Consider the following 12,059-nt stretch of genomic DNA (forward strand, 5'->3'; position numbering starts at 1 on the left):
ATTTAGCCATATTGGTTTCCTCCTATTTCTAGTATGTTTATTTCCATACGGTATATACTGTGCACAGGTCCTATCCAGGATGCTAATAAATGTCTCCCATTTTCTTTGTGTATTTTTGTGTCTCAGGATATCGTCCCAGTTAATTGCACCAAGATCCTCTCTCATCCGTTGGAAATTTGCCCTCCTGAAGTTTAGTGTCCGTGTAACCCCTCTACTACACATCTTATTAAAGGATACATGAAAACTTATTATTTTGTGATCACTATTCCCCAAGTGACCCCCAACCCTTATATTTGCGATGCGGTCTGGCCTGTTGGTTAATATTAGGTCTAGCAGTGCCCCCCTTCTTGTTGGGTCCTGAACCAGTTGTGAAAGGTAATTGTCTCTCATAGTTGTCAAAAACCGATTACCTTTGCTGGAACTGCAGGTTTCCGTTCTCCAATCTATTTCAGGGTAGTTGAAGTCCCCCATAATAATGACTTCCCCTTGAGTCGCAGCTTCATCTATTTGCTTTACGATGATATTCTCCATTGCTTCCATTATTTTTGGGGACTTATAACAAACCTCTATCAGTAATTTATTATTTTTTCCCCCTCCCCTTATCTCCACCCACAGGGACTCTACATTTTCATTAGATTCACCTATATTATCACGCAGGATGGGTTTTAAGGAAGATTTTACATACAGACACACCCCTCCCCCTCGCTTATCCATTCGGTCATTTCTGAACAGACTATAACCCTGCAAGTTAACAGCCCAGTCATGGCTCTCATCCAGCCACGTTTCAGTTATCCCCACCATGTCATAATTATGCTCCAACAGCATTAATTCTAATTTGTCCATTTTGTTGGCGAGGCTTCTGGCATTAGTATACAGTTGTGGCCAAAAGTATTGGCACCCCTGCAATTCTGTCAGATAATACTCATTTTCTTCCTGAAAATGGTTGCAAACACAAATTATTTGTTATTATTATCTTCATTTAATTTGTCTTAAATGAAAAAACACAAAAAGAATTGTCATAAAGCCAAATTGGATATAATTCCACACCAAACATAAAAAAGGGGGTGGACAAAAGTATTGGCACTGTTCGAAAAATCATGTGATGCTTCTCTAATTTGTGTAATTAACAGCACCTGTAACTTACCTGTGGCACCTAACAGGTGTTGGCAATAACTAAATCACACTTGCAGCCAGTTGACATGGATTAAAGTTGACTCAACCTCTGTCCTGTGTCCTTGTGTGTACCACATTGAGCATGGAGAAAAGAAAGAAGACCAAAGAACTGTCTGAGGACTTGAGAAACCAAATTGTGAGGAAGCATGAGCAATCTCAAGGCTACAAGTCCATCTCCAAAGACCTGAATGTTCCTGTGTCTACCGTGCGCAGTGTCATCAAGAAGTGTAAAGCCCATGGCACTGTGGCTAACCTCCCTAGATATGGACGGAAAAGAAAAATTGACAAGAGATTTCAACACAAGATTGTGCGGATGTTGGATAAAGAACCTCGACTAACATCCAAACAAGTTCAAGCTGCCCTGCAGTCCGAGGGTACAACTGTGTCAACCCGTACTATCCGTCGGTGTCTGAATGAAAAGGGACTGTATGGTAGGAGACCCAGGAAGACCCCACTTCTTACCCCGAGACATAAAAAAGCCAGGCTGGAGTTTGCCAAAACTTACCTGAAAAAGCCTAAAACGTTTTGGAAGAATGTTCTCTGGTCAGATGAGACAAAAGTAGAGCTTTTTGGGCAAAGGCATCAACATAGAGTTTACAGGAGAAAAAAAAGAGGCATTCAAAGAAAAGAATACAGTCCCTACAGTCAAACATGGCAGATGTTCACTGATGCTTTGGGGTTGCTTTGCTGCCTCTGGCACTGGACTGCTTGACTGTGTGCATGGCATTATGAAGTCTGAAGACTACCAACAAATTTTGCAGCATAATGTAGGGCCCAGTGTGAGAAAGCTGGGTCTCTCTCAGAGGTCATGGGTCTTCCAGCAGGACAATGACCCAAAACACATTTCAAAAAGCACTAGAAAATGGTTTGAGAGAAAGCACTGGAGACTTCTAAGGTGGCCAGCAATGAGTCCAGACCTGAATCCCATAGATCACCTAAAAATGGCAGTTTGGAGAAGGCACCCTTCAAATATCAGGGACCTGGAGCAGTTTGCCAAAGAAGAATGGTCTAAAATTCCAGCAGAGCATTGTAAGAAACTCATTGATGGTTACCGGAAGCGGTTGGTCGCAGTTATTTTGGCTAAAGGTTGTGCAACCAAGTATTAGGCTGAGGGTGCCAATACTTTTGTCTGGCCCATTTTTGGAGTTTTGTGTGAAATGATCAATGTTTTGCTTTTTGCTTCATTCTCTTTTGTGTTTTTTCATTTAAGACAAATTAAATGAAGATAATAATACCAAAGAATTTGTGATTGCAATCATTTTCAGGAAGAAACTGAGTAATATCTGACAGAATTGCAGGAGTGTCAATACTTTTGGCCACAACTGTACATACATTTCATGTATCTCTCTGCACCTCTATTCTTTCTTAAATTATTAACTGTTCTAACCCCACCCCCCATGCCACCGCCACCCACAACTTCCTTATTTGTGCCCAGGTCTCTATCTTCCCCTCCTATAAATTGAATACCCTCCCCCCCCAATCCCTAGTTTAAACACTCCTCCAACCTTCTAGCCATTTTCTCCCCCAGCACAGCTGCACCCTCCCCATTGAGGTGCAGCCCGTCCCTAGCGTAGAGCCTGTAGCCAACTGAGAAGTCGGCCCAGTTCTGCAGGAACCCAAACCCCTCCTTCCTACACCAATTCTTGAGCCACTTATTAACCTCCCTAATCTCCCGTTGCCTCTCTGGTGTGGCACGTGGTACAGGCAGTATTTCGGAAAATACCACGAAATCATCTTTAAGGACCTTCCACCTACCTCTAACTTTGTCATTAGTGCCAATGTGCACCATGACCGCTGGGTCCTCACCAGCCCCTCCCAGTAATCTGTCCACCCGATCAGCGATGTGTCGGACTCGAGCGCCAGGTAGGCAGCACACCGTTCGACGATCCCTGTCTTTGTGACAGATTGCCCTATCTGTTCCCCTAATAATTGAGTCCCCCACTACTAGCACCTGTCTTGCCTGCCCTGCTCTCCTATTTCCCTCCTTACTGGAGCAGTCTCTCCTCCGGCTTTCAGAGGACATGCCTGGCTGCAGCAGTGCTACCCCTGTACTGGCACCCCCCTCATCTGCCAACTTAGCAAACTTATTGGGGTGTTCCAGATCAGGACTAGACTCCCTGGCACTCTTCCCTCTACCCCGTTTCCTAACTGTCACCCAGCTTGCTACTTCATCGTCCTGCAGCTCCATCCCACCATCCCCCCCCCCCCCTCATCTGTCCCATTGAGCGTCTGCTCCGTGAGCAGAAGACTCCTCTCCATATTGTCTATGGATCTCAGTGTTGCCAGCTGCACATTTAGATCCAGAATCTGGGTTTCCAAATGCACAACGTGCTCACATCTCGCACAGCAGTATGCACCCTCGACCGGCTGCTCAAGGACTGCATACATGTGGCAAGATGTGCACTGGATGGCATTAACAAGAGTGGAGCACATTTCCTAATGGGGATTGCACCAGGCAAAAGCTTTAAATAAAAATAAATACAAAGTATTAATAAAACACAGACAGCAATTCAGTAATTCCTCCCTTGGAAACTCCCTGAATCCAAAGTCACTGAATAACAAGTCACACTTACCGCCGTCCACACTTACGCTCTGGTCACACTCAGCTCGCTCACACTCGCTAAGGCTCAGGTCACACTCGCTAAGCTGAACATTTAAAGAGATTTTTTTCTCTCTATTCCCCTCAGCTGCAGTCCACCTTACTGTTCAATGAACTTCCAAAAAGGGGGGGGATAATCCTATGCGGAAACGTTTGGAGGAGCTTCACACCACTATAATTCCACCCTTAAATGATAAATAAGTAAAACTCCCCATGCTCATCCGCTGTGTAAAGGACTTATTTATTACTGTACAATATATTTTATACTAAAAGCGCAATTCTCCAGACGTTAATATTTCACAAATATTTTCGGCGTGATCCACCCGTCCGGGGCCTTTTTCAGTCCGGCTTTTCTCCAGATTCTAGTCAGATCATTTTCAAATTTTTTCTGTTGAAGGAAAAGAGAAGAAAATGTGAGAAGAATATATGCTGTGATAGTATGATGTGGCCGCACACAGGAAAATACAACTTGCTTCATAAAATAGGATTAAAGTGCAGATTCGGCATCGAAAACAGACAGATGACGGGAGATACAGTTCTGCTGTGTAAATAAGAAAATGCATCTGTCTGTGACTGCCGCAATGTACAGTTATCACATACAGCATAAAAAGTTACATCCTGTATTATACCCCAGAGCTGCACTCACTATTCTGCTGGAGCAGTCACTGTGTACATACATTACATTACTGATCCTGAGTTACATCCTGTATTATACCCCAGAGCTGCACTCACTATTCTGCTGGTGCAGTCACTGTGTACATACATTACTGATCCTGAGTTACATCCTGTATTATACTCCAGAGCTGCACTCACTATTCTGCTGGAGCAGTCACTGTGTACATACATTACATTACTGATCCTGAGTTACATCCTGTATTATACTCCAGAGCTGCACTCACTATTCTGCTGGTGCAGTCACTGTGTACATACATTACATTACTGATCCTGAGTTACCTCCTGAATTATACCCCAGAGCTGCACTCACTATTCTGCTGGTGCAGTCACTGTATACATACATTACTGATCCTGAGTTACATCCCGTATTATACTCCAGAGCTGCACTCACTATTCTGCTGGTGCAGTCACTGTGTACATACATTACATTACTGATCCTGAGTTACATCCTGTATTATACTCCAGAGCTGCACTCACTATTCTGCTGGAGCAGTCACTGTGTACATACATTACATTACTGATCCTGAGTTACATCCCGTATTATACTCCAGAGCTGCACTCACTATTCTGCTGGTGCAGTCACTGTGTACATACATTACATTACTGATCCTGAGTTACCTCCTGAATTATACCCCAGAGCTGCACTCACTATTCTGCTGGTGCAGTCACTGTATACATACATTACTGATCCTGAGTTACATCCTTGTATTATACTCCAGAGCTGCACTCACTATTCTGCTGGTGCAGTCACTGTGTACATACATTACTGATCCTGAGTTACATCCTGTATTATACCCAAGAGCTGCACTCACTATTCTGCTGGTGCAGTCACTGTATACATACATTACTGATCCTGAGTTACATCCTGTATTATACTCCAGAGCTGCACTCACTATTCTGCTGGTGCAGTCACTGTGTACATACATTACATTACTGATCCTGAGTTACATCCTGTATTATACCCAAGAGCTGCACTCACTATTCTGCTGGTGCAGTCACTGTATACATACATTACTGATCCTGAGTTACCTCCTGAATTATACCCCAGAGCTGCACTCACTATTCTGCTGGTGCAGTCACCGTGTACATACATTACATTACTGATCCTGAGTTACATCCCGTATTATACTCCAGAGCTGCACTCACTATTCTGCTGGTGCAGTCACCGTGTACATACATTACATTACTGATCCTGAGTTACATCCTGTATTATACTCCAGAGCTGCACTCACTATTCTGCTGGTGCAGTCACTGTGTACATACATTACATTACTGATCCTGAGTTATATCCTGTATTATACTAACGTGTTGCATTTAGAATTCTACTGGCTTCAGAGCTTAAATCCTAAAACAGAAGAATTTGGAGCCTGAATTGACGTTTGAAAAACCTAAACATTTTAGTGATCAAAGAGACTGATAGCAAATATCTACCACAGCTGCTTCAGAACTGCTTTGAAAGGAAGCTGCTTAATGTCTATCAGTAAATCAGACTGATATTTCTTCCTCTTACAGAGGTTCTGCAGCAGCTGCGGTGCATAATACAAGGGATAATGGCACTGCGCAGTGTACTGTGTAATCTGCAGATCCCCCAGTAGCGAGGACATTCACACCCGTGTTCAGACATTTCACCCATATTAGACCAGTGGAAAAAAAGTGCAAGAAAAAGGGTGTTCTTGAGTTGACTTGTGGGATCGGCCGTGATCTTCAGAAGAACCTGACATTAAAAGCTACATTATCCTGCAGCGCCCCCGAAGGAGAAACAAAGCATTACATTAGGCTTATTGGGCTGTCCGTACATCCGGGCCTGTCTCAGATACGTCCAGCAGCCGAACGCTGTCTCCTCTAATAATGGGCCGCAATGTATCACTGGAGGTAAACGTGCCGCTCATAGCACGCTGCGACCCCCCACAAGTATTGGGCATGCTGTCATACTCCTTATAGAAGAATATTCCTGTACAACGACAGCAAACAGTGATCTTAACAATGGGAGAAAGTTAATGGGTTTGATCCAAGTTTGGAAGACACCCCCTATTCATTCGGGGATCCGATCACTGGGACCCCAACCCAAGCAGAGAACGGGGCTCTGAAAAGCTCAGGCTGAAATGAACGGAGGTCGAGGATTCACGTCTTCTCTATGGGACTGCAGAGAGCGCCCATCGCTGCCTTATTCAGAGGCTCTACGGGCCCCGATCTTGGGCTTGGTAGGGGTCCAGTGGTCAGATCCCCAGCGATCACCCAACCTGTGTATAGGGGACAACTTCCCATCTTGGTACAAACACTATAAAGTGACCATTCACACAGGAATAAAAAATAAATCACTGCTACCAGAGTTTCTTACCTGTTTCCTCACTTTGCGTTTATCCAAAACTTTCTTCCGGAGAAACTTAATGCGCTTTTGCAGCTTCTTGTACTTGTGTTTGTTCATCTTCCTCCGTCGGATCTTCAGGACGTTCTTACACTGCATAACACCCCGGTCGCCGCCATCTTCCCCCGTGTGGTCAGAGTCCAGATGAGAGGGGCAATCGTAGCTTCTGTCGTGTTCTTCCGGCTCCTCCTGGGCGATGGAGGCGAGAGGCTTGGGGAGAGTGTACCGGGAGGAAAGTAAGCTCTCTAGAGGGCTGATGGACAGCCTGCGGGGGACCAGTACATCGTCCAGTTCGGGCTCTAGGGTGCACCATGTAGGGGGAGGGATCCTCTGCCTCTGAGCGTGCTGAGTGCTATAACATTTGGACAGTGTCCTGTGACTTGTAGCTGCACATCGGGGAACCAGACATCCTGGAGGACAGGACAGAAGTTATACACCAGGAACACTTGTCCCTAACGAGACGTCTGACCCCAACTTACCAGCCTCATATATGGCGACAAGGGCGCAGTCAGGTGTCCAAGATCGGACCACAACCCAATATATGAGGCCTTCACTCTCACATTGGGAGACCCATGTCCAGTCCATGCGCTGCGGTCCAGTATTGGACTCATTTGCACGGATGTGTGAATGCACCCCAAGGCTGATGAGTCGGGGTCAGGAGTCCCACGCTCAGTCTGCACGTCGCCATCTTGATATGTGAGACTGACCCAAGGCCCATCATGAATTATGGACTTATAGTATATCGCTTAGGAACTATCATCTTAGGATAGGCTGCCTGGACGACCTTTTAAATCTCTCCAAAATGGAGCCCACTTTAACCCCCGCCCTCCATGTGGCTTTACAGTATGTAGCACTGAGCGGGTAGTTCCTGTGAGCGGTTGTACTATCGTAGTGCCATGATTTGCCCACTCTGTCATATACTGATGGCGGTTATATTATACGTCCAGCAGCCCGCTACAACAGCTGGGCTTAGCGTTAACCTTTTCACATGCACAGAATAAAAGGAGAAGATGGCTGGGAGTCTAAAAAAGTGGCCTAATGTACCCCAACTTTGTGTCATTAGAAACATTTACAACTTATCCTGCAATAAACAAAAAACAAAAATAAAAAAAGTTATAGATCTTGGAATTCACAGATGAAAAGAATTAAAAAAAAATTATAAAAAAAATGCCCTAAGGCTATGTGAACACGTTGCAGAATTGCCGCGGAAATTTCCGTGGCAATTCTGCAACTCCCTGCCGCGGGAAATACACATGCAGAATTGGCATGCGTTATCCCGCCATACACTAGCGTTTTACAAGCGTGATTAGCTTGCAGAATGATAGTGTTTTCAAAGCGATCTGTAGCATCTCTTGGAAGACTGATTGACAGGTTGGTCACACTTGTCAAAGATAGTGTTTGCCAAGTGTGACCAACTTTTTACTATTGATGCTGCCTATGCAGCATCAACCGTAAAAAGATATAATGTTAAAAATAATAATTAAAAAAAAAAAAAAAAATCGTGATATTCTCACCTTTCAGCGTCCCCCGTAGCCTTCTTGATCCTCGCGATCAATGACCCCAGATGACGTAGCATCTCGCGAGACCGCTACGTCATCATAGATCATTGCCGCGAAGCATTACTGAGAATGGGAGCATCGCGAGGAGCTGGAAGGCTGCGAGGGACGCCGGAAGGTGAGAATATCACGATTTTTTATTTACATTTTTTTTTTTACAGGTATATGGTTCCCAGGGCCTGGAGGAGAGTCTCCTCTCCTCCACCTTGGGTACCATCCGCACATGATCTGGTTACTTTGCGCATGGTGGGCATAGCCCCATGTGGGAAGTAAGGGGATCAATGCATTCCTATGTGTGCGCAATCACCGCGATTCTGCACAATGAATGAGCATGCTGTGTATTTTTCCAGAATGCGATTCCGCCGTGGAAAAAAACGCAGCATGTGCTCAAAAAACGCGGAATGCATTAAAAATGATGGGATGCTTAAGTAAGCTTTTTTTTAGCATTTTTTTCAGAGGAAAACGGATTTAAAAAAAACGCTAAAAATCCCGAACGTGTGCACATAGCCTAAAGGTTTCATTCTAACGTCTATTTTATTTCCATAGGAAAAAAACCCGAACCCTTTTCACTTGTGTGCTGGATCGGATTTTCTTCCGTTTTTGGTCCATGTGCTCATATTTACCATCTGCTTTTTCTCGTATGTAGAAAAAAATAAAATCTTCCATTCTTGCCCTGAAGTTACAGACATCTTGCGGATGACATCCGTGCACTGCTCGTTTTTCTAGCAGATCCGTAGACTTGCATTGGTAAGTTCAAGACATAACTCAGATCAAAAACAGACGTCTACTTTTTTTTTTTTTTGCAATCGGTCCACAAAAAAAACCATGGAGATGTGAACAGCCCCGTAGATTATAATAGGTACGTGTTCTATCAGGAAACATCGTAAATAAAACACGTATGTGAAAAACGGACGTCTGAATGAGACCTTAATAGCAACGATCTAGGCACAAGGCTCTGTTCACACTGGTATGCAGATTTCATTTACCCCTGTTGATTCAGAATAGAATGTGTCTGGGGGGACAGTGGTGAGGCCGGCATACACATTAGATGGTCGGCTGAAACTCACAGGCGTAATTTAACGTGTATGGGGGGAGGCCTTTAGACTTGCAGAATTTGGGGTCTAGAAGTTGTCGTTATCCGTACCTGCAATCCTTGTGGCTATGTTAAGGTGAGAAGTCAGTCGTGTCAGCCACATGCTGAGATGGGAGAATAAGTTACGGAGGTCCGTGGGGGTCTGAAAGACAAAAGGGATCCAGGTTACAAACCAGCTCCTAACGTACAGACCACCGTCCTGGGCGCTGTTGTGTGGGGTCCGCGTTCTCGGGCACACAGTAATCTGCCATCGCGAAAGACTCTTTCCACATTATTATAAAACGATGGTCGTCCAAAATGGTCAAAAATGCCCATTTATCATTTTTATTCTTTTAGCCTCCAGTACAGGAAGTGCTAACGATTTAATGGCAGTTTAGAGCGCGTTCACACAGTACGTATTTGTTGCAGAATTTCGGCACAATTGCATATAGTGCAATGGCAGCGAATGGGATTTTAACTATTTGTTCCATGCAGTATAACAATAATCTGACGTGGATTGTGGCATGCCCGGTCGTTTTGTAGACGCTTCTTGGATATTTACAGCAGATTTTATTCATTAGCGAACAATCAGAGAAATCTGCGCCAGAATCAGCACCGGAATTGTCAGGTACCAAAAGCAGATTTCACTGAGGATTGTAGGACAGTCTTGGTGCCGAGTGCAAAGGATATGTCCACGTGAGATGTAAATCAGGTGGGAAAAGTCCACACTGAATCTGTGACAAAATTCAGGACATTTTTTTTTTTTTTTTTAAAGTCCGACATTGATGTTGTGAGTACGGACCGGATGCGGGTGTTCTGGCCCAAACTAAAAATCAGGCGGCTTCCCACATATACGCTCCTCGATATTGAAATTGCAGCACCAAGAAGGAAAAGTCGCAGAATTATAGAAATCACAGGATGGATAGAAATGTTACTGATCTGCCAATAAAAGAAAAATGTTCAAAACATCTTGATTTATTCAGTCCGGAGTATGCAGCCTCCTCTGCTATCACTGAGGTTATTAATGGTCGTCTGAGGAAAGTTCTGTCGCGCTGAATGCTCTAGGTCAAATCATCAAGATCCGCTGCTGGCAGCTTCTGTCCGATCACCGACCAATGACGTCCCAGATGTGATCGATGGGAGACAAGTCTGGAGAAGCTGCAGTCACGGTAGCACGTTTAGGTCACGCAGGACGACAGCAACATGCGGACTGTCGTCGTTGTGTTGGAAAGTGGCTCCTGGGACAACGGAGAAATGGCTGCAACAATGGATCCATCATCGAATCATTGTAACACCGAGCTGTTAGTGCCCCATGAATGACGAGTAGGGGGTCCGGCTATCGTATATTACGCCAGCCCACAGCATGTGATGTTCCCTCATGAAGGCCTATTCATGGCGTTGCCCACGTGGTCTCCAGACCAATCTCCGACTATCACAGTGTCCAAGACAAAAGCGGGACTCATCGCTGAGGAGGATAACCCTCCATTGTCATCTGGCTCTGCACCATAAGAGCCTTTGACAGCGGTGCCGTGAGGGCAATGGACGCCGGTAGGTGGACATGTGGCTCGTAGCCTGATGTCACGCAGACGCCTCCTGATGGTTTGTGCAGACACCGTCTGATTTCACATTCAGGCCAGAACGGATCTATAGTGCAACCAGCAGTGCGGCCATTTCTCTAAAGTGTCCCACGAGCCGCAGGACTAATCTGTGTGGCCTAAAGGTGCTCCCATGGCTGCAGCGTCTCCGGTCTGGTCTCCCATCGAGCCCATCGGGGACGTCATTGGTCTGCCAGCAGCGGATCTTGATGATTTGCCCAAGGTCATTCAGACCCTTCCTCAGACAACCATTAATAACCTCACTGATAGCAGACGAGACTGGATGTGCCGGGATTTCTGCTCAGACTCCATTTTAAATAGATTGAGATTTTTTTTTTTCATATTGTCTCTCTTCTTTATTATCTTCATTCTCCATTATATATATATATATGTCCCCCCCACTATATACAGCCCATACCCCGGCCTGCTGGGGGAGCAGCACACACCACACAGGCTCCATGCTGTGCCCAGACTGCAGACGCACATGCGCAGTACGATGCGTCTCCAGAGGTCACTAATGCCAGGGAGACACATACCGACACCCCAATATAGAGCTCCGGTCACATATAACGGTATACCGCTCCGTATAACGCACCATACACACCTGACCTCGGACCTTCTTTCTCACCGTACCCACGGGCTTCCTGTGTGCGTCCTAAAAAAACACTCCTCCCCCATCTGAGCCGTACAGGAAGGTTCCGCGTGTGAGGCGCTCCCTCTAGTGGTCACAGGGAGGAACTGTCTTCTGGATAATGAGATACATGAGATAAGTCTAGTGTTCAGATCAGGCGGCTCTGAGGGTCAATTTTATGTTTTTTGTTTTTTTTAGGGTGATTTTTATTTTGCTCTTTATTTTTGCAAGATAAAAATTAAATATATATTAAAAAATATATAGAAATTACAAACACTAAGATCTTTCTTGTGTCTCTGGCGTTTCTTTTCTTCTAAATAGGTCTTTCTATAGGAAAAAAAAATACAGAAACCTTAAAGACAAGGGTCTTTTTACCTCCGCCTCCCCCCCTCC

The 12,059-nt window shown here is 45.0% G+C and overlaps 1 protein-coding gene across 2 annotated transcripts; it reads right to left on the bottom strand.

Moving 5' to 3' along the window:
- Window positions 1-3,994: 3,994 nt before the first annotated feature.
- AURKAIP1 (aurora kinase A interacting protein 1) lies at window positions 3,995-11,794 on the bottom strand. Of its 2 annotated transcripts, none has more exons than XM_069742815.1 (4): window positions 11,640-11,794; window positions 9,513-9,603; window positions 6,786-7,222; window positions 3,995-4,160 (listed from the first exon to the last, which is right to left on the bottom strand). In XM_069742815.1, the coding sequence occupies exons 2-4, from the start codon at window positions 9,562-9,564 to the stop codon at window positions 4,062-4,064; spliced, it is 588 nt and encodes a 195-aa protein (XP_069598916.1). In that variant the 5' UTR covers window positions 9,565-9,603; window positions 11,640-11,794; the 3' UTR covers window positions 3,995-4,061. The 2 variants fall into 2 exon arrangements, with proteins under 2 accessions (XP_069598916.1, XP_069598915.1); XM_069742814.1 differs by having other exon boundaries at window positions 11,631-11,705.
- Window positions 11,795-12,059: the final 265 nt, after the last annotated feature.

Source organism: Ranitomeya imitator, chromosome 10 (assembly GCF_032444005.1).
Source record: "Ranitomeya imitator isolate aRanImi1 chromosome 10, aRanImi1.pri, whole genome shotgun sequence".
NCBI classification, from domain to species: domain Eukaryota; kingdom Metazoa; phylum Chordata; class Amphibia; order Anura; family Dendrobatidae; genus Ranitomeya; species Ranitomeya imitator.

Bases quoted from the DNA above. Each gene is read 5' to 3' on its own strand.
- AURKAIP1 (XM_069742814.1), bottom strand. The intron at 7,223-9,512 runs GTACGGATAACG...CCTGTCCTCCAG, and splicing joins CATAGCCACAAGGATTGCAG to GATGTCTGGTTCCCCGATGT. The intron at 4,161-6,785 runs GTAAGAAACTCT...TTCCTTCAACAG, and splicing joins AACGCAAAGTGAGGAAACAG to AAAAAATTTGAAAATGATCT.